This window comes from Octopus bimaculoides, chromosome 22 (assembly GCF_001194135.2).
Source record: "Octopus bimaculoides isolate UCB-OBI-ISO-001 chromosome 22, ASM119413v2, whole genome shotgun sequence".
Lineage (NCBI taxonomy): Eukaryota > Metazoa > Mollusca > Cephalopoda > Octopoda > Octopodidae > Octopus > Octopus bimaculoides.
Window position 1 is genome coordinate 87,805 of NC_069002.1, and position 27,859 is coordinate 115,663.

Here is a 27,859-nt window from a genome sequence, read left to right on the forward strand (position 1 = left end):
ATATATCAACAATAATAAAGATTATTACAAAGTGACGTAGTATTATTAACTGTTGTATAACCTATTTTGAATACCTAACTGACAGCAAACTGATAAATGTTTGGAGTAAAGTAGAGCACTAAACAAAAACCCCTACAATAAGTATCATATATAAAATTAAGTGCTAGAGTTGATATGGCTAACTTAAAAAAAAAAAACTTACAAGACTGTGCTCCAGTATGGCCACAGACTGAGACAAGTGAAAAGGGAAGAGTTTTTTCATTTAGAAAACAAATACAGAAATTTAATGGAAAAGAAATTTGAAAAAATTTGTCTTCAATTTTGTTTTTTCTCTCAAAAGAGTTATTTTTTGATGCATCTATTTTAAGGAAAACTAAATTCTACAATTTCTAAAAGTGTCTAATCACAGGAGCAGGTTCCAAACCAAAACTCCATTTATAGGACTTAACATTTGGTTTGATTTTCAAAATCAATTTTGGATAAGGTGGAGGTAGGAGTAGAGATGTCAATGTGAACTTCTTCAGTCATCCTTGTACATACATAAGACTGCCTGCATTAGATGTGTGTCAATGCTTGTATTAGGTAAGAGTATGGAGTAAGTGTGTGTGCTTACAGAAATATGTGTAAGTGAATATACGAGTGAGTGCGTAAGCATGAGTGAAAGTGTAGAAGTATGTATGTGTGTGAGTGAGCGAGTGTGGTAGTGTGCATATGTGAGTGAGCAGGTGTGGAAGTGTGTATATGTATGTGCACACGCATATGAATGAGCATGTGTATGCATATGAGTGAGAGTGTGTTAACGAGTGAGAGTGCGTGAATGTGTGCATTTTCAGTAAATCAACTCCAAGTTGACAAAACCAGTTAGGAAACTGATAACTTTGGCCTTAAACAGTGTCAGCCAGTCTTCTCAAATGTAGTTCAATGCATAAATTACACTTTGGGGTGAGTAGCAGAAGGAGGTGGGATGGAAGGAGATTGAAATATCAAACAGTTCTGGATAATAGAATATTCAGGTCATATAAATATTTTTCTCTAAATTCCAAGTTTCTGAGATAGTGCACAGCCTTTGGTCACTGGATTCCCAGACCATTTTAGACTATGGCTGGTGGATGGCATAATTGGTAGAGCATTGGATAAAATATCTTTTAGCATTCGGTTATGCCTATTTATGTTCAGAGTTCAATCCCCAATCAATTTCACTTTACCGTTTACTCTTCCAAAATAAGGACTGAGACCAATATCATACTTCCACTATATCTGAATTTCAGTCATCACTAACCAGTAATTTAGTCATGCTTAGGAGAAATGTATACAAGTTTTAATAACCCCATTAATCTCACACATTCCCACCTAACCCAAGGGTCTCTTGATAGAAACCCATTCAGGCAATCAGTAAACATTCTATTAACATTAAACTCCATAAATATCAAAATTACAAATGTATTTTCTTATCTCTGCCTCCTCTATGGTCCCTACTCCTTTGAGTTGCTAGTAACATAAACCTTCCACTCAAGCCCACCTTTTATCTTTTTATCACACCTGCTGTGTATCACCTGCTACTTTTCTTTTTAAATCCATCCTTTCTCCATGGTTGTGGATTAAAGAAGAAACCATAGATATAAAGAAGACAACTAAATATATTTTGTGTTATCTGATAACACCACAGAAAATAGTTACTGCCACAATTGATTAATAACAAGGCCAATTAAAACATCTTTGGTGCCATCCATATGATAATTAGACAATTATGTGAGTGAATGCACATTTCATGATTAGGACAGTATATACTTAAGATACTTTGCAATTTACTTGCTAATACTTCAGAAAGTTACAGAGTGTTTACACTTTGATACAAGTCTCTGTCTAGCACTTGACAATGAGGAATAAAAAATTATGGAAGATAAAGCAGGGATCATCTGAAATGTGCAATAACAAAGATTACATTGGTACAGGCATGTGATGCATAGGAAATATAACAAGTGAAGAAGCATCCAAGGGGAGGGAAACTGGAAGAGAAATAGTAAAAGCTAATCTCAGGATCTTTTACTTGTTTCAATCATCAGACCTCAACCATGCTGGGGCACCACCTTGAAAAATTCTTAGTTGAATGAATCAACCCCAGTATTTTATTATATTTTTTTTTAAGCCTAGTACTTATATTTTTTGCTGAACAGCTAAGTTATGGGGACATAAACACCCCAACACCAGATGTCAAGCGGTGGTGGGAGGACAAATACACACACACACAGAAGCTTCTTTCAGTTTCTGTCTACCAAATCCATTCAAAAGCTTTGGCCAGCCTGGGGCTGTAGTAGAAGACACCCAAGATGCCATGCAATGGTATTGAACTCAGAACCATGTGACTGAAAAGCAAGCTGTTTACCACACAGCCATGCCTGGCCATAAAATATTATGATAATGTCTGAATTAAAAAAATAATAATAAACTAAGAATATTGTTGGATGCCTTTGATCATAGTCAGCCAAATCCAGACTAATCTAAGACTAAACAATGACACCAAATGATTTTGTTAAAGACAAAGATTAGTGCCAGTGATGGAAATGTCAACCAGCACCTCGAGGTACCCAGTTAGGATTGTCAACGTTGTTTATCAGAGCATGTAAAGAGCTAACAGTCACCTACAAATCAGTATGCATCAAGCATTTGCCAATTGTTTTAGGTGCTTACGTAGTTATGAACAAGCATAGACATCCTCTCAACTCTATCCTACATTGACCCAGAAGAACAACCAGGGTTTGTCATCTGAAAGGTAAGAAGTACACCAACGAATGAAATAGAGCAGAAGAGACTGGAGCAATGTAAAAGTGTCTTACTCAAGGATACAACACACACCACCTGTAGTCCAAGAACTGAATCGCATGACTGTGATGATTGTGATTCAAACACCCTAAACACACGGCCTAGAATATGGATAATTGAAAAAAAAGATCTTAGAATTTGTGGATGCTAATCCTTTAGAAGTTACCCTAGCCAAAAAGAAGTTATTTCAACATGATACTTGTAAACTAAATTCAAGAAGACATTTAGCAAAACTATAACCGTTTTGTCAAATTTTCAATATATTTCCTAGTCATAAATTTAATATTTATATAAATATAGGCAACACTGAATTTTACAGTTGCCTATATTGTACACCTGTGTATTAGGGGAGACTCCTGGCATCTATGCCACAGCATGCAATTATAAGAATCAAAACCATATAATTGAAGCAGAGTACACATGGCATGTATGTACCCTCTTTTCCAGCTGTCTCATTTTAAAACTCAAAGATTTAAATTAAATTTGGATTTGTTAATTGTATTAATCATCATTATTGCTTTAACATCTAGTTTTTTATGTTTGCATGGATCAGACAAAAGTATGTTGAGGCAAAGTTTTCTAAGGCCAGGTGCCCATTGTGTCACTAACCTCCATTTGTTTCTAAGCAGACTAATATTTTTCCAGTCGATCAAGTAACAAACAGAATGGACATGCTTTTTCAATGGACTGTAAGCAAATAACACCACAGTGATGTCTCTGTTTACAAGTGAACTCACGACAAATAAGCAAAATATGAACTCTCTCTTTCTCTCACGCGCACACACACACACACACACAAGTAATTTCCACATTACGGCTATGTCAGAATATTGGGAAACTAAAGTATGACTATTAACTTTGGGATATGGTCTGTAATTTTGCTCTTACAGGAAACTAATATTGCATAGTTTTAAATTGTCAACTACTTAAAATTTACACTTTTTTATTAACTCCCACTCCATTGTAGCCCTACTCAGCCAAAGGTGGGGGTCTGTCTTGCAAGCTGCATAGTGACCTCACTAGTCCTGGTGCCCCCAAAACAAAGCACCTAGTACACTTTAAAGTGGTCAGCATTATAAAGGGCATACAGTTATAGAAACCATACCAGAGTAAACACTGGAATACAATGTTGTCTTCAGACCTGCTGGACACCAACACTTCTCAAACTGCCCAACCCATGCCAGCATGGAAATAAACATTTGATGATGATGGTGACAATGACGATATGTCAAGTTTTCTCTGTTGATGTGTGTTTGGAATACATCATAGGAGTATGTCAAATGGTATAATAGTAAATATAAAACAACCCAATTCATATCAGTATGGTGGGGAGGGAACAATTTTGAAATGATGACAATCATTTTACATGCATGCATGTGTTTTAAAAGGTTATTCCTATTTCATTCATCTCTTCATTGTTGTTGTTGTTGTTGTATGCTCCTCTCCCCATTTCCACCTTCCCTAAACCACCACACCCACCAAACCCACTGACTTCATAGAACATTATTTCAGACAGTAGTAGTCTAAGAACATTCAAGTGATTCACACCACAAATTCTTTTGCCAGCTTCCTCTAAGGACCGAAGCCACTCCACATCTCTTCCCAGATTGATTGCTATCTCTGGCTGTTGTTCTTTCAAGTAGCTCCTAACACTAAAAACTCTTAGGTCACATGATGTATTAACTGAACAACAAGCTGACTACAATGACAACCAAGAGGACAACATAGTTGAAATATCTATAGACAACTATGAGGAATGAACTGTTTTTTGTTAAGGAATTTTTTTTATTCTGGAGAGGAGGGCCAGTTCTTTCCATTCTGATGGCCACCCACACTAAACTAAGCACTTTCTATTTTTACCTTTTGTCACATGCTACATTCCTCAAACTGATTTCCTGTACTAAATAGGAAGTTCGTCAATACAAACTTTTTTTGTTAAGTAGTTAATCAGGATAAAATTCTAACATGAGAAAACAAACAAAATAAAAAAGAATGTTTACGTATTAAATGAAGTTTAACACTTAAGAGCCTTCTTGCACTTCAATCTGTTCCATGTGGGAAGTATATATATACCAATGACAATATTTCATAATTGAATGTTGTTGCTATTGTTGTTGTGTTGTGGTGTTATTTAGAACTGCAACTCTGTTACAGGAAATATCTATTAGAAGTCTGTTATTGGCACTGAAATGGATTTTTAACAGCAAGAGAAAATAGCCAAAAAAAGAAATCTCTGGAAGATATCAGGAGAGCAGTGTCTCCAAAAAAAGAACTCATTTGGACCATGACAACCTGTTCAATCCATATAAGCATGGAAAGCAGACATAAAATGAAGATGGTAATGGAAATCCAGTAAAAGAATGTTTAAATAGATGTCTGACATGCTAAAAATAGCAGTCAGATCTCCATTACATCACATCCTACAGGAATGCAAAAGCAGTAACCAAATTGCCTCAAATCACATCTTACAGTTTTAACCCTTTAGCATTTAAACCAACCATATCAGACCAAAAAGTTCAACCTATTTTATGTCCAAACTGGTCAGATCTGGCCTCTCACACCAACCCTATAATATCATTGTAAAAATTAACAGTTACCTCATCAAAATCTCAAAGCTATAAAATAATGCAGGATGCATTAAATGTCAATAAATAAGTTTGACAGAATGTGAGTGCAAAAGGGTGAAAGAAAAGATTTGTTGAACAATGTGGTGCTCGATTATAGAGAAAGGCAGGGTGGATGTAGCTGGAATATCTTTGATCATCAGGAATAAACAGCACTGACGAGATGATTGACCTAAGTTAACAATGACCAGACTTTGCAAAAAATGATTTTTAAATGATGAAAAATCCAAGTTCTACACTAAGTAGATACATTATACTTGAATAAAAAAAGGAGGGGGGGTGGAGCTAGTCATAGCTGGAAAGCCTTTAATTATAGGCCTACTTGATTAGTATTGATCTGGAATTAAATTACAACATAGGGAAACCCTTGAAACATATAAGCTATTTGACTGAAGATCTTCCCAATAGTTCTCAGTGAATCTTCTACTTTGATCTACAAGGACAAGTGTGACCTTTTGTTGAGCATAAAGAAACAGCCAACCAGTAGTTGTTTAGTCCAGATCAGTCCTCACTGAGCAGGTTCATGATCAAAGATGTTTCTACACTGACTTCCTTGTCCTTTTATGTATATTGGATGACATTGTCCACATAGCCATCTTTTAAGACAGTATTTTCAGAAATGTTGCTACTATTTCTAGCATAGCAAGGCTTGTAGGCACATAGAATATTTGTTTATTGCCATGGTAATAAGTAACAGTGAATTTGCTATAAAAAAAAACAAAAAGAACACATACAGCAAGTTAATGATTCAGACAGACAGACAGACATGAAAGTCAGGCAGAAAATGAAAAGCCTGTGTTAGAGCAGAAAGATTAAATCAAGAAGCAGGATGTGTGGTACAAATAAAAGCTGCAGCTGATGGCATTAGAATACAATGTTGAAAATTTGTAAACTCATATCCTGTTTGGCCAAACATTACAAGTTCACTCCTGCTATACGTTAATATGTTCCATGTGTCAATTTAGCCTGACCACTCTGAGACTTCATTTCACATCATGATAATAGACTTCAGATTAAATATTCAACGAAGGTGTGGCTGTGTGGTTAAAGATGTTTGCCTTGCAACCACAAGATCTCAGATTTAGATCACAGACAAGTATCTTCTACTATAACTTCAGTCAGACCAATGCCTTGTAAGTGAAATTGGTAGCCTGTCACATGTATGAATGAGTGAGTGGACATTGCTTAAAAGAAAAACAGCATTCATGTTTATGTCCCATAATATAATGGTGTAAGCAAGTAGAGATTGCTAAGATAAACAAGAGACTTAAAAACCAGTATTGGGGTGGATGTGACTGACTGGAACCCTTCAAGGTGAAACCTCAACAAGGCCACAGTCCAATGAATGAAACAAGACCAAATAACTATGATGATTTTCTTTTTTTTTTTAATAAAATCTTAACAGAAAAAAATACATTTCAATCTTTTTTTTTTTTTTTACACTCAGTATACATAGGTACAAATAGTTTCATTTAAATCTCATATGTAGATGCTATGAAGCAATGAAACCTGGACATTAAAAATAGCCAAAAAACAATAGCTTGATAAAGATAATCAATGATTTGCTAAATGAACTAGCTTTTAATTTACAATATAGATCAGTTAGAAGTAAAATCAGTTTGTGCATAAGAGACAGGCTAGAATAATAATTGTGCTCATAATATTTAAGCTTTAAAAATGTTTCAAATTTTGGCAACAGACTAGATCATTATATCACTTGAAGTGAGTAGGGTTGGAAACAGGAAGGGTGGAGCAGCCTACCATGAAAAAAGTTCTTCCCTAATGTATTTTTATTTGACCCATGCAAACATTGAAAAGTAGTCATTAAAATGGTATATATTTTTAATACTTACATTTCTTTTTGAGTGTATTCATGTATGTTAGTATATGTGCAAGTGAATGCATGTGTGTACAAGGGTGAGCAGAAAAGTTCATAGGCTGACTATGAAGGAGTGATGCTAGACTTGTGAACTCTTGCATGCAGTAATTTCAACTCTTTAATAACTGCATTGTTTCTCTCCAGGTAAATTAGACAATAGAAGTGGGTAAGAACCTTATAGCTTAGTGTGCATGCATGACAGAGTTCAATGTCATTTTGTGCCAAGTGGCTTCACTCTACATATTTATTCCTGTTATCATAGCAACAGGCCTAATACTTTTTAATCAGACCACGACTGTACATGCATGCGTGCATGCGTGTGTGTGTGTGTGTGTACCGGAATCATTCCCACAACACAACACCATGGTTCATTCAGGTTCATTCCTACAACATGGGCAAGTGTTTTCTACGATAGCCCTGGCTCAACTAAAGCCTTGTGAGTGGATTTGATAGAAAGAAGCTTAAAGAAGCTCATCATGTATGTGTGTACCTTTATCTTGACATCACATGATTGCAAACGAATATCATAGTCATTCAAGTGATGTTGTTTGTTTCTAGTTTTCCATGAAAAACACATCCAGTTATAGGGAATGTTACCTTGCTTGGAAACAAGTTAGAATTAGTGGCCAAAGAAAATTTGATTAAAGAAATTCAGTTTGATCCATGCAAAGCATGGGAAAAAGACATTAAAATGATGATGATATGGCTATATACTTTGTCCATTTAATTATTACTATTAACTATCACCACAATTTACTTTTCTTTTCACAAATGAAACTGACAAATTGATTTTTTACAGAATTATGCATACAACTTGGCTGCAATTACAACTTCGGGAACTAGCCAAATATTCTGAATTAATTATTAAAGATAGGTTTTCATTATGAGCTAAGGAGGAATGCTTCACTAGTATGAACTGACATTCTGGTAAATAATGAAAATTCTATAAAAGAAAAAAAAAAAAGCTTAGGCACCAGCCCAAATTTTTGTCAGTGGTGACAGTTGATAGAATCAATACCAATATATTACTGATATTATTTTGCAGTCTTTGTTTATGTGTTGTGGGATTAAATGAAAAGTTGACCTCTTTGGTATTGAAGGCAAAACAAATGAGATAAATACTGTTTGTTACTCAAGTTTGGGATGTGCATGGGTTAAGTGATAGGTGATATAAAAAACTTCAATTAAAGAATAAATTACTTTTCACTATGCACTCACTATCACTGCCACCACCACCACCACCACCACCACATCTCTCTCTCTCTCCCTCCCTGTGCCTCTCTCTAATCTCACCATCAGAACATCACCCCTCAGCTAAAATTATATTCCTAACTCTCTATCTTCAACTAACATTTTTAACCACATAATAAATATTACGTTTCCCTTACTACATAATTTGGATGCTTCTCTCTCCATCTTTTCTCTTTCTGCCTCACTCTATGCCTTATCCTCTTTCCTGCTTTTCTTTCTTCCTCTTTTTCACTAATCATGTGACAGTGTTACCAATGGGCTAAGTAATGTAATGACAAGCAGACAGTTTCAAATTTTGGCAATTAAGAACCAGTCAAGTAGTGGGTTCAGTGTAATTGACTAAACACCACCTCCTTAAAGTGTTGGTCTTGTGCTGAAATGTAAAACATTAGTAAGAGTATTATATCCTTTCTCAGAATTAAAAATAAAACAAAAAGTACACAAATGAAATTTTGTTATCCATACACCAGGACTCACTTCATCTCCTCACTCCAGCCAGCATCTGAGATATCCAAATACCAATGACTATAAGAACTTTCACCTAGTCCATAATATCGTTATATTATCTACTTAATCATCATTATTGTTACAATTACTTGGAAAAATAGGAACACCTTAATATATGTGTATATATATATATATATATGTGTGTATATGTATATATGTGTATATGTATGCATGTGTGTGTGTGTGTGTGTGTGTGTGTGTGTGTGTGTGTGTGTGTGTGTGTGTGTGTGTGTGTGTGTGTGTGTATATATATATAAAGGCTTATTAAAATGGAAGTCCTGAGATGAATATCTATATTCAACACCCAGCTCCTCAAACATTAAGTAGTTACTTTTCAGAAGTCTCGTGTGTGTAAGTGGGGGGGGGGAAGTACTGTCTATTTATGTCATATCTGCCACACATCTTATTTTTACAAAGAAATGTCTTAAGTCCGTGAAAAATAAAATCTACAAATTAGGGTGGTATTGTTGAATAATGCTGACAGGGATGGCTACTGTGTTGCTCCAATGCAGCACCTGCCTTCTCTATTAGTTGTGCTCACAATCTGTTACCATTGCATATTCAGTGTTTATCCTAGTATGGACATCTAAATACAACAAGTATTATCAAAACAATAACAATGGAAATAAAAACATGATGATAGAAGTGAAAGATTTTACTTCTAAGATAACAGTTAGAGTAGGGAAAGTACTTAAGCTAAACTGTTGCCTAGAAAGTATAAGTGAGAAACTATGCCAAGACATACGGCAATGAAGTGGAAGAGAGAATTCTGGAGGGCCAGGACAGCAAAAATATAAGAATGAAGAAAACATAAATAATAGTTACAGACTGCTTAAGAACTTCTGTTACCATACTTCTATCAAAATACACCATCTTTCATCATCGTCATCTAGCATCCATTTTCTATGATGGGTTTGACAGTTTGACAGGAGCTGCTAGCCAGAGAGGTGCACCACGCTCCAATTGTCTGTTTTGGGTGGATTTCTATGGTTGGATGCCCTTCTAACATCAACCACTTTACAGTGTACTGGGTGTCCCTTACATGGTACTGGCATGGGTGCCACTTACGTGGCACCAGCATGGCTGCTTTTTACCCACAAACTTTCAATACAAGTAGGTATCTATGAATTTTTGATAATATTTAAGTGTAATTTCTACTGTACTTTTTCTTGGAGAACATCCAAAACGAAATATTTTAATACCTCATTTGTGAAATTTGGATGAATATTTTAGGAAATATGACAATTTAAATGGTCAGTGAAACGGTTGAATTTTGCATAATTTGAGTTAATGAGTAAGTAGCTATATTCGTAATATCATATCTTTGAAACTGAGGTGATAATCATCATCATCATCATCATCATCGTTTAGCTAGGTTGACTCAAAGGCCCTTCGATTCTAGTCCTTGCTTCCACACCTGGAACTTCTCTAGTTCTGATAGTGACTCAGCAATTAGGGCAAGGTCATCAGCATAGAGGAGCTCTCAGGGGCATTTTGTCTTGAATTCCTGTGTTATTGCCTGGAGGACTATGATAAATAGGAGGGGGCTGAGGACTGAACCTTGGTGGACCCCTACCTCTACCCAGAATTCTTCGCTGTACTCATTGCCAACCCTCACCTTACTGACAGCGTCCCTGTACATGGCTTGCACACCTCTCACTAACCATTCATTTATCCCTAGTTTCCTCATTGACTACCAGATAAGGGATCGGGGGACCCTGTCAAAGGCTTTCTCCATGTCAACGAAAGCCAGGTACAGGGGTTTATCTTTGGCTATGTATTTCTCCTGCAGCTGTCTTGCCAGAAATATAGCATCAGTGGTGTTTTTCCCTGGCACGAACCCAAACTGCATCTCATCTAAACTGACTCTCTCCCTTATTAGTTGGGCTATGACCCTCTCCATGACTTTCATTACCTGATCCAACAACTTACATCATAGTATCAAATTAGATCCAGGAAATTTAGTTTCTCCATCTTATATTAATGAATAAAGTGAGATGTTAGAGAAAGATAAATGATGCTTGCAATATTGTTACTCATACATTTATATGACAGTCAAAAAAAAAAAACGAAAAACAAAAGAAACCCCTGCTTTGGAACTATTTTCAGATTTCTTTGAGGATAACAACTGGAATTCAACAGCAGTAGTATATTATAGAACCTACTAAAGTAGTTTCTTTCTTCTGCTCGAATCAATTAATAAATTTTAAGGGTGTGGTTACATAGTCAACAAATCTGAGATTCCATGATTATCTAGTTCATTCGAGCAACAGGCAAAGCTATTCCAAATCCTTAAATCCTTCCCCCACACCTCTCTCTCTCTCTCTCTCTCCATCAACAGACAAGAGATTTTACAATGATTATCAAAGAAAGACTACAGCAGCAGTAAATATAGATGCACAGTTGAAATTCCAAGAAGTAAGCCATATACTTCAAATTAGCCACATAAAATAAAATGCTGTCATAATTACTGATCACAGTAAAAGACAAACTTCAGTAAATTTTAATAGTTTGTATTTAATAACTATTAACAAAAATTTTAATTTCTTTTACTTCAGTTTTGATAGTGACTTGCCTGCTGAGACTGTTTTAGATTGATTCTATGACAGCACATCATCATCATCATCATCATCGTTTAACGTCCGCTTTCCATGCTAGCATGGGTTGGACGATTTGACTGAGGACTGGCGGACCAGATGGCTACACCAGGCTCCAATCTGATTTGGCAGAGTTTCTACAGCTGGATGCCCTTCCTAACGCCAACCACTCAGAGAGTGTAGTGGGTGCTTTTACGTGTCACCCGCACGAAAACGGCCACGCTCGAAATGGTGTCTTTTATGTGCCACCCGCACAAGCCAGTCCAGGGGCACCACTTACAAAATGTTTGTTTTTAAATGAAAAATCTTCCATTGTAATTTTATGTAAAAACATTTTTACTAAGTTCTATGCAAAACACTAACATTGTAACAAAAAAGTTAGTTTACTAAATCCCAAATTACTTTTAAAATCATTCAATTCATAGCAATAATATATTTCTTTAAAAATAGTGTCATGAATGAGTTAAAACACTTTATTTAAAATCAAAATACAAAATTATTTTCAAGTCTACAAATTCAAAATTTAATCATATTTCTAGTGTAAGGACATTGACATTGCACTTTGGAAGTAATCAAGAGTTTGGTGGGATATACAAAAATAACTTTTCAATTCCTTATTAACCTTTTGTTTGGAATGTATCTTAAGATTCTTGCATTAAAATATCATGGAAAGTCTAATATAAGTCTTCTGTTACATGAAGAATTTATTAAGACTAACTGTCATTATTAAGCTGTTATTTGGAACATAAATTAACATCAAATATTGATGGAAGGTTGTTTGTTTTAGATCACTTTATAATAGGTTTGTATCACAGAACAAGGGGCAGTCTTGGACAGGACAGTATTAAAAAGGTTAAACACATAAACTTTAAAATTGAGACCTCAGATAGGTTATACAAATATTACAAAAAGTTTAGTAGTCCTTTCTTAAAAATTTTTATTCAAATAAACAAGCTAAACATTTCTTAATGACAAGTAGAGACAAAAAATCACATTTATTGATTACATCATTAGATAACATTAACACGTGATCATTACACTATTAGCCAAAGCTGAGAAAGTAGATTGAATGACAGTTTACATTGAAAGCTAAGTCTGACTAATAACAATAATATCATGCCAGCCTGCAAAAGCAGCTAACATCCTTAATAGACAAACATTAAGTGGCAGTGTTATACTTAAAATAAGCCAAGGAATAAGAAGTCTAAGAATAAATATATTAGATATGGTAAAGTAAAATTTTACATAGGCAACAGCTTTCTTTTTGTTGTTGTTTTCCTATTGCTCACATCTGCAATACCAAAATAGACTGCAGTGTGCTGGATCTGATCCCAGTTTTCAAAGTGCTAACTGGTTGAAGGGAGACACCACTTCACATAGAAGGGAATTCAATCTAACACAGATTTGCCAAAGTAAAGAATTTGAGCACAGTGCTGAAAATTAGTACAATGCTGGTCACTAACATTAACTGTACCACACTAGTTACACCTAGAGAGGAGGAGCTATGTCTCACAGGGCATGTCTACAGCTAGATGGACTGAACAACTGTGCAGTATATCAATTTTAGCATACCAGAGTTATCTGAACTGTGTTACAATATTTTAGTGTATTGTCGATAAGCTTTAAGTGTGTTGCAAAATTGAGACAAACCAGATCATAATTTTTGGCTCCTGTAGGATTTTCGAGCGAGATCGTTGCCAGTGCCCCTGGACTGGTTTGTGCGGGTGGCACATAAAAGACACCATTTCGAGCGTGGCCGTTTTCGTGCGGGTGACACGTAAAAGCACCCACTACACTCTCTGAGTGGTTGGCGTTAGGAAGGGCATCCAGCTGTAGAAACTCTGCCAAATCAGACTGGAGCCTGGTGTTGCCATCCGGTTTCACCAGTCCTCAGTCAAATCGTCCAACCCATGCTAGCATGGAAAGCGGATGTTAAACGATGATGATGATGATGATGATTTGGCTGCAGTATAATATATTGGAGATATGATAACAACTAGACATGTGACTGATGACCCATGATTCAATGTTAAACTGCCAAAAAATTCAATGTACCACAAAATATTTTTTAAAGCAGCTTGTCACTAATGTGAAACATTTAGTAAGTTCTGTAGTACCTGAACCATCTACCCTTCTGTTGGTAAGTTGCCCCTCATCCCACTTACTGATCCTACCAGCTGCATGTTTCCAGAAACAAAACAAAATACATAAAAAAAAAAGATGGTGGGTGGGAATGTAAAATAAACGAAGGAAACAATGACATAACTGACAACCTAAAAAACAGAAAAAAAGATTCGTTTCACTTCAGTTTCAACTTGGGTTGTGGTTGTTCTGTTTAAACAAGATAGCTACCACAATAAACACAAAGTTCAATGGTTTAAAAGGTCAATTATCAGTAAAATCCTAACAAAGTCATTAATAATTAACTCACCAACTAAAAACTTATGGTTAACTTAGTTAATTAAGTAAAGTGAAGAGAACAATACAGATATTTGTTTGTAAAATTTTAATCCTTGAAGAATAGAAATTTTTTCAAATATGAAGAATTATTAACAAGTCTCTATACCAGTGCCAGCCAACATTGTCATGAAACCCTGACATCATTATCATCCCTGTTTAATGTCCATTTTCTAAGCTAGCATGGGTTGGATGGTTCGACAGGAGTTGGCCAGCCAGAGAGCTGTCCAGACTCCAGTTGTCTGTTTTGATATGTCACTGGGATTTACATGACTTTTTAAAAGATTGTGGAACTCACACCGATATATTATATACAGCCCCTACTCCTCATCCACTAACTTCAATAAAACATTAAAGGAGTCAAAAACTGCTGTAGTGAGAGAATTAAAAATAATAAGCTATTATAATATGAATAATAGCTTATAAGAATAAACTGTTAGAATTCTAATTTTGGCACAAGGCCAACAATTTTCAGGAGAGTGGGAAGTACCAGGGCTCAACTGGTACTTTATTCCACAACCCTGAAAGAATGAAAGTTAAAGTTGACTTTGGCAAAATTTGAACTCAGAATCTAAAGAGCCAAAAGAAATGCCACTTAGTATTTTGTCTGATATGCGAATGATTCAAGCCAGCTCACTGCCATAATAATAATAATAGTCTTAAATTTTAGAATAAAGTCAGCAGCTTTGAGAGAAGTGGGATTAGTAGATGCCATTGATTCTAGCACTTGACTGGTGATTTATTTTACTGAACCTGGAGAGATGAAAAACGAAGTTGATTCCAGTAGAATTTAAATTCAGATGGTAACAAGTCAGAAGAAATACTGCTAGGCATTTTGTCTGCTAGAAAATAATAATGGAGGTCACTCTCCTTGATTTTGATGTACAAGTGTATGAAGGAAAGGATTTAACAAAATAGAAACAAAAAAGGTTAAAAATACAAGAAACTGCATTCATTTGCAATGGATACATGAATGTAATTTGAGTCCAGGTATGGATTTTGCAGTGAAGTCACAATGGGGACAATGATGACTTCCATTTTGCCTGGGATTGGACAAATGTATCTGTTGACTGCAGGATATAATTCTTTGATTGTTCTGTTTCTTCAACTCAAATCGTTTCAAATGAATCATCAAATATTTTACGCCATTCAGATAAATCTAGGCAATAACTTTCCCAAGATGTTAAATTAAGCTGTGGAGATTTTACTGATTATTTCAACTTCTCTTTATACATAAGGAAGGGCTTTTCTTTGCTGCAGACTCCTTCTACTTGTTGGTCATACAAAAGAATTTTCAGAATGCGATCATTTTGCATTTGAACAACATGTCCTGCCCATCTGCACTGAATTCTCAGCTGCATGCCTTTGATATTAGAGCTATCACATTTTTCTAAGCTTTTGACATTTGATGTATAATCTTGCCATTTGTTACTTTCTATCTATCTTCCTATTATTATTATGAACTTGTATTTTCTGCCTCTATTCTTTTAACTCTTTAGCATTTAAACTGACCATATCCAGCCAAAATATTCTGCTTTATGTTCAAATTGGCCAGATCTTACCCTTATACCTACTCTACAATGCTATTCTGAAAATAAACTAACACATCATGAAAATCTTGAAGCCACAAGATTATGCATGATTAATTTAAAACAATGATGAATAAATAAGCATTGCATTTGACAGACAAATCTGAATGCTAAAGGGTTAAATTCACCTTCCACTACTAGCATATCACTACTTCCTATTAAAGCACTATCTCATTCTAGAATAGATCACAACTATAATGTTGGCTGCTGATAGTCGGCAGGGAACTCACAAGCCAATGGAGGAACTTTTATATAGTCACTCCGTCTGCTAGAAATAACAATCAAATCTACCTCAAATATCATCTCAAGAAAGACATATTAGATAATTAACTAGTCCTAGTTAACCTAAAAAGAGATGGAATAATATTGACTGGTGTTCATTACAGATTTCATCCTTTCGGGGTCAATAAATTAAGTACCAGTTATGCACTGGGGTCGATGTAATCAACTTAATTCCTTTGTCCTTGTTTGTGCCCTCTATGTTTAGCCCCTTGTGGGCAATAAAGAAATAAGAATCCTTACTACATTAGACAAAATACTTAGCGTTTCTTCTAGGTCTTTACATTCTGACTTCAAATTTCACCAAAATAGACTTTATCTTTTGCCCTTCCATGGGGTCAATAGTACCAGCTGAGCACTGGAGTCTATATAATCAACTTGCCTCCACTCACACACCCTCAAAACTTGTTCCTAAATTTGAAACCATATTAGAACATATCTCACACAGTATATAGCATGTTCAACAGTTTTCAAAAAGCTAAAAAAGAATTTCTTTTTGCTGGTATTGTTTGGTTCCAGGGCCACCCTTACTGAAGCAGATCTGTGAAGGGTCATTTTTCTACAATGACTAGCACCTCTTTTATTCAGAACGTCATTAACATCCAATATGTTGTCCCTCTTCGAAGGTTATAAGATGTGATTTGAGGGAAGACTGACTGTTATTTTTAGTTTTCAAATGACTACACAGGAATTCTTGTGTTGGTTCAACATTTTTTGAATGTTCACTTTTCTATGGATTGGATAGAATTTATTAAGGCAGAATTTCTATGGTCAGATGCCCTTCCTGTCACGGACCTTGTTTCCAAGAAAGGTAATATTTCCCCATTGCCAGATATGTTTTTGCAGAATATTAGAATGGCACTGACAGTAACACCCATTTACAACTACCGTGTGATGTCAAAACAAGGAGGTAGAAACAAACATATATGATGGGCTTCTTTCATTTTCTGGCTACCAAATCTACTCACAAGACTTTGGTTAGGCTGGGGCCAAAGTAAAAGATACTTGTACAGGGTGCTATACAGTCTGTTTGAAAAAATAGTAAAAGTTGCCAAAAAGTAGAAGCAATGGTTATACATATGAATGAAATAAGTTGGTTGGTCTCAAATCCTTTGACTACCACTACTGAAACAAAGAAAGAATATATATATATACTTATGTCAGCAAAGACTAAAATCTAGATACAAAAGAAAGTGAATTTAAATAAAGTAATTGGACCAGTGTGGAAACATCCAATTGGAAATGGCACTCAACAATCTCTTTCTAAGAAATACATAGGACTTTGAAGAAAATTGTAAAATATGTATACATATATAAGGATATTTCTAGAAAGAAATGTGTAAGAAAAAATTCCATGACATGTAAAGAAACACTTTCAAACCTCGTTGGTTTACATGTACATAGAGACATCTTATAACCTGGTTGGATTATATCCATGTATATACACCCAATCAGAGTGTATATAAAATCTGTTGGCTTAAAGAACAGTAAAAAAAAAACAAGGTCAAGATTTTTTATGTTTCATTGAGTGTAACTAACTCATTGTAATATATTTGTTCTGACATTTGTAAAGCATACTGATAAGTTACATAAGTTTTATAATGAAAATAACATCTAGAATTTGAGTCACCCATTTTGTTGTTTTGTTTTGTTTGTTTTTTTGCCTTTTAAGTTATGGTTGTGGCTAACAAAACCACCCTTGGTTTTGTTAGCCACTGTTTTAAAGGGAATCAAAACTTTACATTGAAGCTCCATGTTAATTTATATTCCAAACACCAGTTACAAATTCATTATTTTCAAAATTGAAACAACGGCACTATATTTCGTCCCAAATGTAGTAACTAAAGAGACTTTCTAGAAATACTTCTTTTTACAAATTTCACAAAATCCAGAATTCAAGGAAAAAACGAGCACTTTGTAAGTATATATTAATCTAGCATCATTATGTGAGAAATCAAGTCATCACATCTTATGCAAGAGTTCTGAGATGTGATTGGAGTAACAGAATACAAGAGAAGCTGACTTCTACAACAATTTATCTTAAAAGTAATGCATAAGCATAAAAATAACATATCTCATATGTCAAAAGCACTATAAAAAATGCAAAATAAATAAAAGATTGTCACTCATGTGCAAGTATGACCACCAGACAGCTTGTACCATGCTTTTACTTATTGTTTTAGTGAGCAGAAATAGATATTCTGTTCGTCATCCTAACTTTGGCTCAACAAAACATCCAGAATATGATAGATGGAAGGAGACAGCGCTGCACCAACTGTCAGATTACAGCTGGATAGATTGAAGCAATTAACTTCCCTTAACAAAAGGGAATGCTAAAGGTAAAATTGCTAATTCAATAAGCTACTGTAGTACCAACTAACAGATCTGGACATCAAATTCATGAAATCACATTCTGCATACTTTAACTCACATGTGATTGTTTTGAGATGTTACAAGTAACAGATTGACATTCTCTGTACAAAGAGATTTCTCTCATCATTAATACCATAAAACTCAACAAGAAGAAGCACTGACCTTCGCAAATATCATACACACGAGGCATTTAAAGAGTTACATTTTGTATTTGAAGAAAAAGGAATGATTAGAGTAGCCCCATATTGTCACAGTTCTTGGTAGACTTGAGAAATGCTTCAGACAAGGCGCAAGAGAGGATGAAAGGGGCAGGTTACTAAATTTTACTTCTGTCCACAACTAAGACAGAGAATAGCTTACATGTTTTGGAGGCCAACTTTATTCTCTTACAGACAGAGAAATAGGACTTTGAGGACCATATTTAAAAGCCAATAGTGTTAATGGTTATGTCAGGTTAGGAGAAGCATGAAAGAAGAAAATGCACAGTACAATAGCTGTAGAATAATAATAATTGCTACATTAATGTCATTAGTGAGATGCAAAGAGGGACCAGAAACAATGCAAACAAATTAAAGTACTGGGAGAAAATGTTATTGAGGTGACATTTTGTAACTATTTTATATTCCAAGAGTTTACATAATAACATTATTTCTTCTCCCTCAACCACCATTAAGGAGAAAAAGAAAAAACAAAGTTTCCTACTCTTCCATACTTACTTTATACATGTGAAAAGGTCAGATATATTTCTAGTGGATTTCATCAAAAGCAGTTAACAGAGACACACAAAATAAAGAAAAAGAAAGTGCCAATGAATTACCAACTGGAGCTAATGACTAGTGTTTATTTTTACAACATTTTCAGGGGAGGAGGCTTATATTAGAGAACTATTGCCAAAGATGAGCCTTGGCAAAGTTGTCTTTTTAAAACCCTGATTTGTCACACAGTTCTTTCAAAAGAACAGTCCACTTCAAATACAAATCTGGTGAATCTAAGGAATTTATTAATATTTTTGTTTTCTTTAGTGTCAGAAAAAGCAAGGAAATATTATCTATAGTACACAAGAATGGCCCATAAGAACCTATGGAAAAACTCTAGGCTAGACAATAGCTAAAAAAAAAATGAAACTAACAACAGTAGAGTCATGAAGCTATGACTCACGAGTCAGTAATGCTTCGTCTAGTTTTTATCTAAAGAGCTGATGTACCATTTCATATCTGTGTTTACTAAAGGACTTCGGAACCGTACTGAAATAAAATTATATATATTTATACACACACACACACACACACACACACTGGTATGCAGATAGACCAATCTCTTGTGCTTCACAAGACTATCAGCCACGTTTCTGCCCTCACCCTTCTCTTTCTACCATTGTCAGTTAGAACAAAGTCCTTCAAGCCTACACTCTCTATCTCTATATGTACAGCTATACAGTTGAGAACAGCTTCTCAAGCAAATGAGAAAAACCTAATGAGTTAAGAGAGCCTCTACATGGTCACTTACCCTGTTAAAAACAGTAACAAAATATTTCCCTCAAGCCACACCCCACTGCCTTAAAAGAAGGACACAACAGATGAGTGTTTCTCGGTGTGGCTTCTGAAGAATATTACAGTTCCAAGAAAAAAGGAATTTCTGGAGTTTCACAAAAACTGTCTTGCTAAAATTTTAAATCATTTCTTTTATAAAACTAATAGTGCTCCCATTTTAAAAATATTGGACTATATGAAGACCTGGGATGAGGTGGTGAAGCATGACCTTCGAACGTTGGGACTCACAGAGGTAATGACAAGTATCTGAGACCTTTGGAAATATACTGTGCTTGAGAAGATCCAGCAAGTCAAGTGAGACTGTAATCATGGCCTATGCCAGTGCAGTATAACCGGCCCATTTAAGAGTACCCTCCAATTATTGGGCAATTAACTGCACTTGTGAAGACCTGTTGAGTCAAGTGAAGTCATTGTTGTGGCTGATGACAGTTCTGCCTGATTGGCACCCATGCCAGTAGCACGTAAAAAGCACCATTCATGCGTGGTCGATGTCAGTGCCGTTTGACTGATTTCATGTTGGTGGCACGTAAAAAGCATCTTTTAAGCATGGTCGATGCCAGTGCCAGCTGATTGGCTTCTGTGTTGGTGGTACATAAAAGGCACCCACATAGTGGTTGGCATTAGGAAGGGCATCCAGCTGTAGAAACTTTGCCAGATCAGATTGGAGCCTAGTGCAGCCTTCTGGCTTGCCAGTCCTCAGTCAAACCGTCCAATCCATGCCAGCATGGAATGCGGACATGACGATGATGACGACGATGGGGAGTGGGGTTAGGGTTATGTTCTAAATCAAAAAAATTTATTTAATGTCTTTTCAAAATTAGGATGAGATGTCCATAAAATTTACAAAGATTGGAAGGTTTTGTTATAATGAAAAATCCCAGTTTTTGGAAGAAGTCACAAGGCTTAAAATTACACACTAAGCTTTTATTTATAGACTCTTAAAAGTTTTATTGGTTTAGTCTGGAGAATGGTGCCAGTGACCATTGTAAGTATTCTAAGACCAAATTAAAATTTTAAAAAGAAAAACAAAGAGCAATAATACTTGAAATCAAGTTAATTTCTTTCTCTCGTTTAAGAAAAATGTTAATTTAGCACCAAATTCTGTTTATCTTTATTTTTTCTCTTTTACTTGCTTCAGTCATTAGAGTGCAGCCATACTGGGGCATAACCTTGAAGAATTTTTAGTTGAATGTATCAATCCAAGTACTTATTCTTTAAAAACCTGGTACTTATTCTCTTAGTCTCTATTGCTGGACTGCTAGATTATGGGGATATAAACACACTAGAACCAGTTGTCAAGCACCGGTGGGGGACAGACAGACACAAAGACATACAGATAACTACAAATACAATGGGCTTCTTTCAGTTTCCATCTACCAAATCCACCCACAAGGCTATAATAGAAGACACTTGCTTAAGGTGCTAAAGGAGAAACATAATGTCTATAACTATATGTAAACAGTCTCTACAAGCAAACATGTATGGGCTTCTTGGTTGGTTCGCGGGTGTCCTGGGCAGGTACAGCTCACGGAAGTATGAAGGGAATCGGTGTGCATGAACAGACTTTCATTAGTTTGGGGTTAGGGTTAGGGTGGAATTCAAATACTATTAGTGTACGAGAAGGCAACAGAGAGCTTCCTGCAATACACCTTTCTCTGTGGTGTTTTGATCACCCAATGGAGTCACAGTTGCAATTATACAACCCTACCATTCCTACGTTGAAATTGAAAATAAAAGATTAAAAAAGAATGTAGAAAACTAATTTTAGTTATCTTTTCATAAGATCTGTCTAGACTCAGTGTGAAAGGACTTGTAAATGAAATATATCACTTAATAATAATAACAACAACAACATATTATGTAAAGAACAGAAGCAGTACTTCAGAGAAGGAGAGGTTAAGAAATGCCTTTTGAGGGAAAGAAAAAAATATGACAGAGGTGGGAGTGGGGGAAAACTGTCATTTTTGGATCCTGGGATGACAGTTTTTGTTGAGAAGAATAAAATAAAATAAATAAAAGCAGTGATTTTCAGAGACAGCTCTGAACAATACTAGTTTCATTGTGAAAATATAATAGTTTTTTCAATAGGATATAAAGAGTAAAAAATAAATAAATAAATAAAATGGTTGTGATTGAGACTAAAATAACTGTAAAGAAAACATTTTTGTTTTCTTTATTTTGTTATTACTTTAAATTTAAATACATTCATATTATAGTATTTATTGTTTTGTTATATACAAGATTTGAAATACTGACTCAATTTCAATTCAGGTACATTAAAAAGCATTTTTCTAACAGCAAGTTCAACCAAAGTTTGAAACCTGAACTCTCACTAATCACTTTTCAACTTAGTCATGGGCCTCAACTTTCAGCATAGGTGCTTTTGCTTTTTGTTTTTTTCTTGCATGACACTATTTCCTTTTTTTCTTTTTTTTTTATACAGAGTTTGCTAATCAAATCTTTATTGGGCCTCCTATGAGTACCTAGATCAACTGTGTCACAGCCACAGATAAAAGCCTCAACAGGCTTTTCCAGAAAATAATCCACAAAGGTGATTCGCAGAAAAGTGTAGTTCAACCTCAGTATCAAGTAACTAATTTACATAAGACTTACCCAACATTGCTATAAATACATAAACTTACCTCACACAAACCCCTACACATCTCTATACACTGAAAAACTGTCCCACTGACATGTTAATAGATCTACTCCCACTAAGGTGGTGAGCTGGCAGAACTGCCAGCATGCCAGATAGAATGCTTAGCAGCATTTCATCTGTCTTCATGTTCTGAGTTCAAATTCTACTGAGGTTGACTTTGCCTTTCATTCTTTCAGAGTCAATAACATAAGTACCAGTTGTGTACTGGGGTTGATGTCACTGACTTACCCCTCCCTCGAAATTGCTGGCCTTGTGCCATAATTTGAAATCAATATATCTAATTCCACTAACAATTTAATTCAAACATTCTTATACATGCATTACTGAATGTATACATATATACACTGTGTACTTTCATTTATTAAAAGACATTTTAACTGCTCGTCTCTGAATATATCCTCAGGATATTGCCTGAGTTGGGAGCGACCCAATAATTCTTGTATGCATTAACAAACAAAGGATATTCTTATATCCTAAAAAAGCGTAAACTTTGACAAAGTGCTGATGCTGCCTCAACTGCTGCAGAGAAGGAAAACAAATGCCCTGCACGCCTGGTCAGGGATGCTGCCAGCGTGCTTCCCACACCTTACAACAGAGACATACTATGCTGCAGACTTCCATTCAACAAGGAACGAATAGATGAGCATTTCCAACATGGCACCTGTACCAGTGGAGCGCTAAGAACACCGCCTGAGCGTGATCATTGCCAGAGCAGCTGCCTGGCTTCCTTGCCAGTGGCACGTAAATAGCACCATTTTAAGTGTGGCCGTTGCCAGTACTGCCTGACTAGCCCTTGTGCCGGTGGCACGTAAAAGCACCCACTACACTCTCGGAGTGCTTGGCGTTAGGAAGGGCATCCAGCTGTAGAAACTCTGCCAAATCAGATTGGAGCCTGGTGTAGCCATCTGGTCCGCCAGTCCTCAGTCAAATCGTCCAACCCATGCTAGCATGGAAGGCGGACGTTAAACGATGATGATGATGATGATATATATATATATATATATATATATATATATATATATATACATACACACGATATATGTATCTGTGTGTCTGAGTGTATCCTCTCTCCATCGCTTGACAACCAATGTTGGTGTGTTTACGTCACCGTAACCTAGCAGTTCGGCAAAAGAGACCGATAGAATAAGTGCTAGGCTTACAAAGCGTAAGTCCTGGAGGTTGATTTGTTCGACTAAAAGCAGTGCTCCAGCATGGCCGCTGTCAAATGACTGAAACAAGTAAAAGAGAATATATATATACATGCCAAAATAGTATTATGTCAACAGATTGATCGAACACATGAAATATATGTTTACATTATGAGAATTTGTAAATTTCAACAGATATGAAATTGTTGAGTTTTTTGGGGTTTTTTAAAAATTTTTTACGGTGGAATTCAAGATGGATAAAGCTATAAATAACAGTGTATAGAACACTGGGTTAAAAAAAAAACCCTTGAATGGGAAAAAGTCTTGCTATGGGATACCCTACATCTATGAACATGACGGATGTTCTAGCGATAATGAAGAGTAGCCGTTGATTTTCTCCATCCGGAGAGAACCCAATATTCTTCACTCTTTTCTTTATAGCTTTTAGTAGATTTTATATACTCACATACACAAACTGCCTTACATGTACTAACAGTAGGTGTAAACAATTCACACGCACACATGTAATAAACATACACACCTAAGAAGCAGTAAGTAAATATATATATATATCAATGTTTATATTTACAGTGTTAAGCACTCTTACTTCCTCTGTGTAGTAAGAAGCTTGTTTCCCAACCACATGGTTCCAGGTTCAGTCCCACTGCGTGGTATCTTGGGTAGGTGTCTTCTACTATAGCCTCAGGCCGACCAAAGTCTTTTGAGTGAATTTGGTAGACGGAAACCGAAAGAAGCCCGTCGTACATATTTGTGTGTGTGTGTGTCCCGTCCACCGCTTGACAACCGAGGCTGGTGTGTTTACGCCCCCCGTAACTTAGACTGACAGAATAAGTACTAGACTTACAAAGAACACACACACACACATATAATTAGGAAGATGTGTGTGTGTGTATATATATGTGTGTGTGTATGTATATATATATATATATATATATATATATATATATATATATATATATATATATATATATATATATATATATATATACATACATACATACACACACACACACAACATATATATCTTCCTAATTATACACGCAGATGGAGCAAGTTGCATATAGTCTAGCAAAGAACTCCTGTAAAAGTATACGAGTTCCGGTCTCCACCAAATGGGGGGGGGGGCGGTGCCGGAGCCAACTTGTGACAGTTGAACGATTCATTATATCAATATTGGCTCTCCACAAGCGAGCATACTCTCTACAATGGCTTGATTATCAGAGGTGTAACAGCCGTTATTCCACTACCCTTATGATGTAACCTGACTGCCTGATGTGACAACTGCAACCAACCTACACACATTAATATGATTTATAGTTGATTGTTGTTGTTTAGCTCAAAGTCTACCTTGATTGAACTGAACAATGATCAAAAGCGTTCCAGCCGTGACCATGACCATCTAATAATTTTTCAATATTATTTTTTTAAGGGATAGCGTATCCAAGACTACTCAATGCAGTTCTGACGTTTAAAGACGTTGATTTCTTGAAGGTCGTGCAACCACGCAAAGGATACTCGATATAAAGGCACAGCCTAATAGGACTTTATATAGCCAATACCCTCAGTGTAAAAACAAAAGACAAATGGTTCTGAGTGGAATGCTTTTGACTGGAGGGCCTGCGTGATCAGGGATTTCCTAACGGCGAGTGTTTGGGCACGGTATCAATTTAGCATATTTATAATAATAATCCTGATTGCAGCACATTATTGAACACATCTAAAATGAAAAATAAAAGATTGACATACTGATTAAAGAATTCCAGACATCTCTTCAAAAACTGTTTCTTTTTTTTTTTTGCAAGTTCCAGGCCCCGAACATAAAAGTAGCACAGAGAACTTAGCTCACAAAATAATGAAGAGGTTCTCGTAAAATATTAGGATGTTAATATACACATATATATAGAGAGAGAGTGAGAGATTAACAACTACTAAAGTGATCCTATGCAAAAATAGCAGCCAAATTTCTTTCAATTCACACCCTACTATGTTAGAAAAAAATTGGAAGGACATTTTGGATGATGTGTAGAAAATAGGAGACGATCATGGCTGGGAAGCCTTTCATCGCATGCCTCTTTTTCCAGGGACAATCAATCGAAATTAGAAATCGCAACAAAACCTATAACGGGGTAGAAAAAGGGGTAAAAAAAAACAAAACAAAACAAATCGGAGGAGAAATCCGTAGACGTGTCTTTGACGAAGCTTTCTGTTCTATTATGACCGTCGTTAAGTCAGAAATAACCGAGAAATACATAAATCACACAAAAACAAGAACTTCATTGAATTTTCTGAAACAAACAAATATACTTAATTATGTTTATAAGTATAACATATGTTATTGTATAAACTAGATATTTAACAAGGATGATATCGTTTGATACAATTTAGTAGTGTTTGCCATCACAATAGCTTTTAAAATAAGTTTAGGAAAATTTTTACTATTTCCACTCGTCTAATGAAACGATTTAAATAGTAAAAATTTACCGAGAAAAGGGGATCAACCTTTTAGTTTGACCGAAAAGGGTACGGAATAGAAGTCGAGGTAAAATTGGGAAAAAAAATATTGAACAGAAGGAAAGAACCACCCAATTCCTTGTCCTATTCCATGAGGCAATGATAGTTATTCCGAAAGTCTGTCGAGGGAAGGAACAATAAATATTTACCAAAAGGAAGCTTATAGGATTCTTCATTTTTCCAATAAAAATCAAGATAAAATTCTAATGTTCCTCATAAATAAGTCTATCGTAATCTTATATTTGTAGTTTATTTGAAACGTTATGGAAATTGAAATTCATTGAACCATATGTTGGATCCCTTCAACGTTTAACTGTATATTTATTGTCATTTGCTAAAGTTTTAAAAAAAGTTAAGAAAAATCTGAAGAATTAAAAAGAAGGAAATTGTTTTAACACACACCCACTTGTAACGAACCAACGAGGAAGCCGCTGCACCGTCTTTCGGTTTACTAGATATAGCAGCTAAATCTCCTAAAATAAGAACATAACATCTTTACAGAAAAGGGTGGGGGAAAGAAAAGATGTGTATTGTAGTTTTAGATAGAAACAAAAAAAAAACGACAGTGATGCTCCGAACGTTTTGCTTACAGACCCAGTTCAACCAGGGCTGACCAGGGGCTAAATAACATTGCAAACAACTACTTGTATAAATTAGTATTGTGTGTGTGTAGCCCGAAGTCTCCGATAAAACAGAAATATGGTCAGACATTCCAGCCATGACCATCCAGTGCATTTGTATATTTAAGACTGTTCAAGGTGTTCTTTCTTTTCAGACTGGAGGAAGATTTGGCTGCTATTAATAGCAGGCAGTGTGACAGTATAAGCGGTTCAGTTGTTGGTGTGTGTGTGTGTGTGTGTGTAGATAGATAAATAATAGAATCAGATTGAAAATCAGTTTCCTCAGGATTTGTCGTTTCTTCTACAAAAATGTAGCAGAGTAAAGTGAATGAATGAGTTAAATGGGTTTCGAAACCGAGTCCACTATCTCCACTTTCGTGGGAGCCTATACTTTTTTTGCCCATGGTGTAGACCAATTTTTTTCTGCTTTCTTTTATCGGAATGTTTTCAACCTTTAATATCTTTTCGCCTTCACTAAAGTGAAAACGGTGATTCGGTTTCGAACCCCAATTAAGTATCTTTTTGCAGTAGAAACGAACGTCACCAACACTTATCGCTTCGATCAGATATAAAACAGGAAATCCCAATATGTATCGACCCAAAGTAGGGGATGATCGATATTATGAGGAGTATTTCAACTGACGCAATAAGTCGTTTGTTTGAGACAAAGATTTCAAGAAACAAAAGCGAAAGAAACTTAACACATATGTGGTGTGTGTGTGCGTGTAAGATAAGAAAATATAATAGAAATTTCATGTTATATATACATACATACACACACATATATATATATATATATATATATTATATTATATTTTATTTACATGTCACACAAACGTGAAATGGAAAAGAAAGAGATGTTTTTGATTTCAATAAGTAAACACCGCCCTACTTTTGTGGTTGTCATGTTGAGGGGGTGGGACACGAAACATATTTCTTGAACGGACGAAGACTTTTCACGTTCGACCAACAAC

At 35.5% G+C, this 27,859-nt stretch overlaps 1 protein-coding gene across 1 annotated transcript in view; it reads right to left on the reverse strand.

Annotated features, from left to right (window-relative positions):
• Positions 1–27,859, reverse strand: part of LOC106881781 (DENN domain-containing protein 1A) — a 109,919-nt gene that overhangs the window by 80,556 nt on the left and 1,504 nt on the right. Inside the window, exon 2 of the mRNA XM_052975831.1 lies at positions 26,668–26,716. Within this exon, the coding sequence (XP_052831791.1) occupies positions 26,668–26,716 (49 nt within the window). The remainder of the gene's footprint in view (positions 1–26,667; positions 26,717–27,859) is intronic.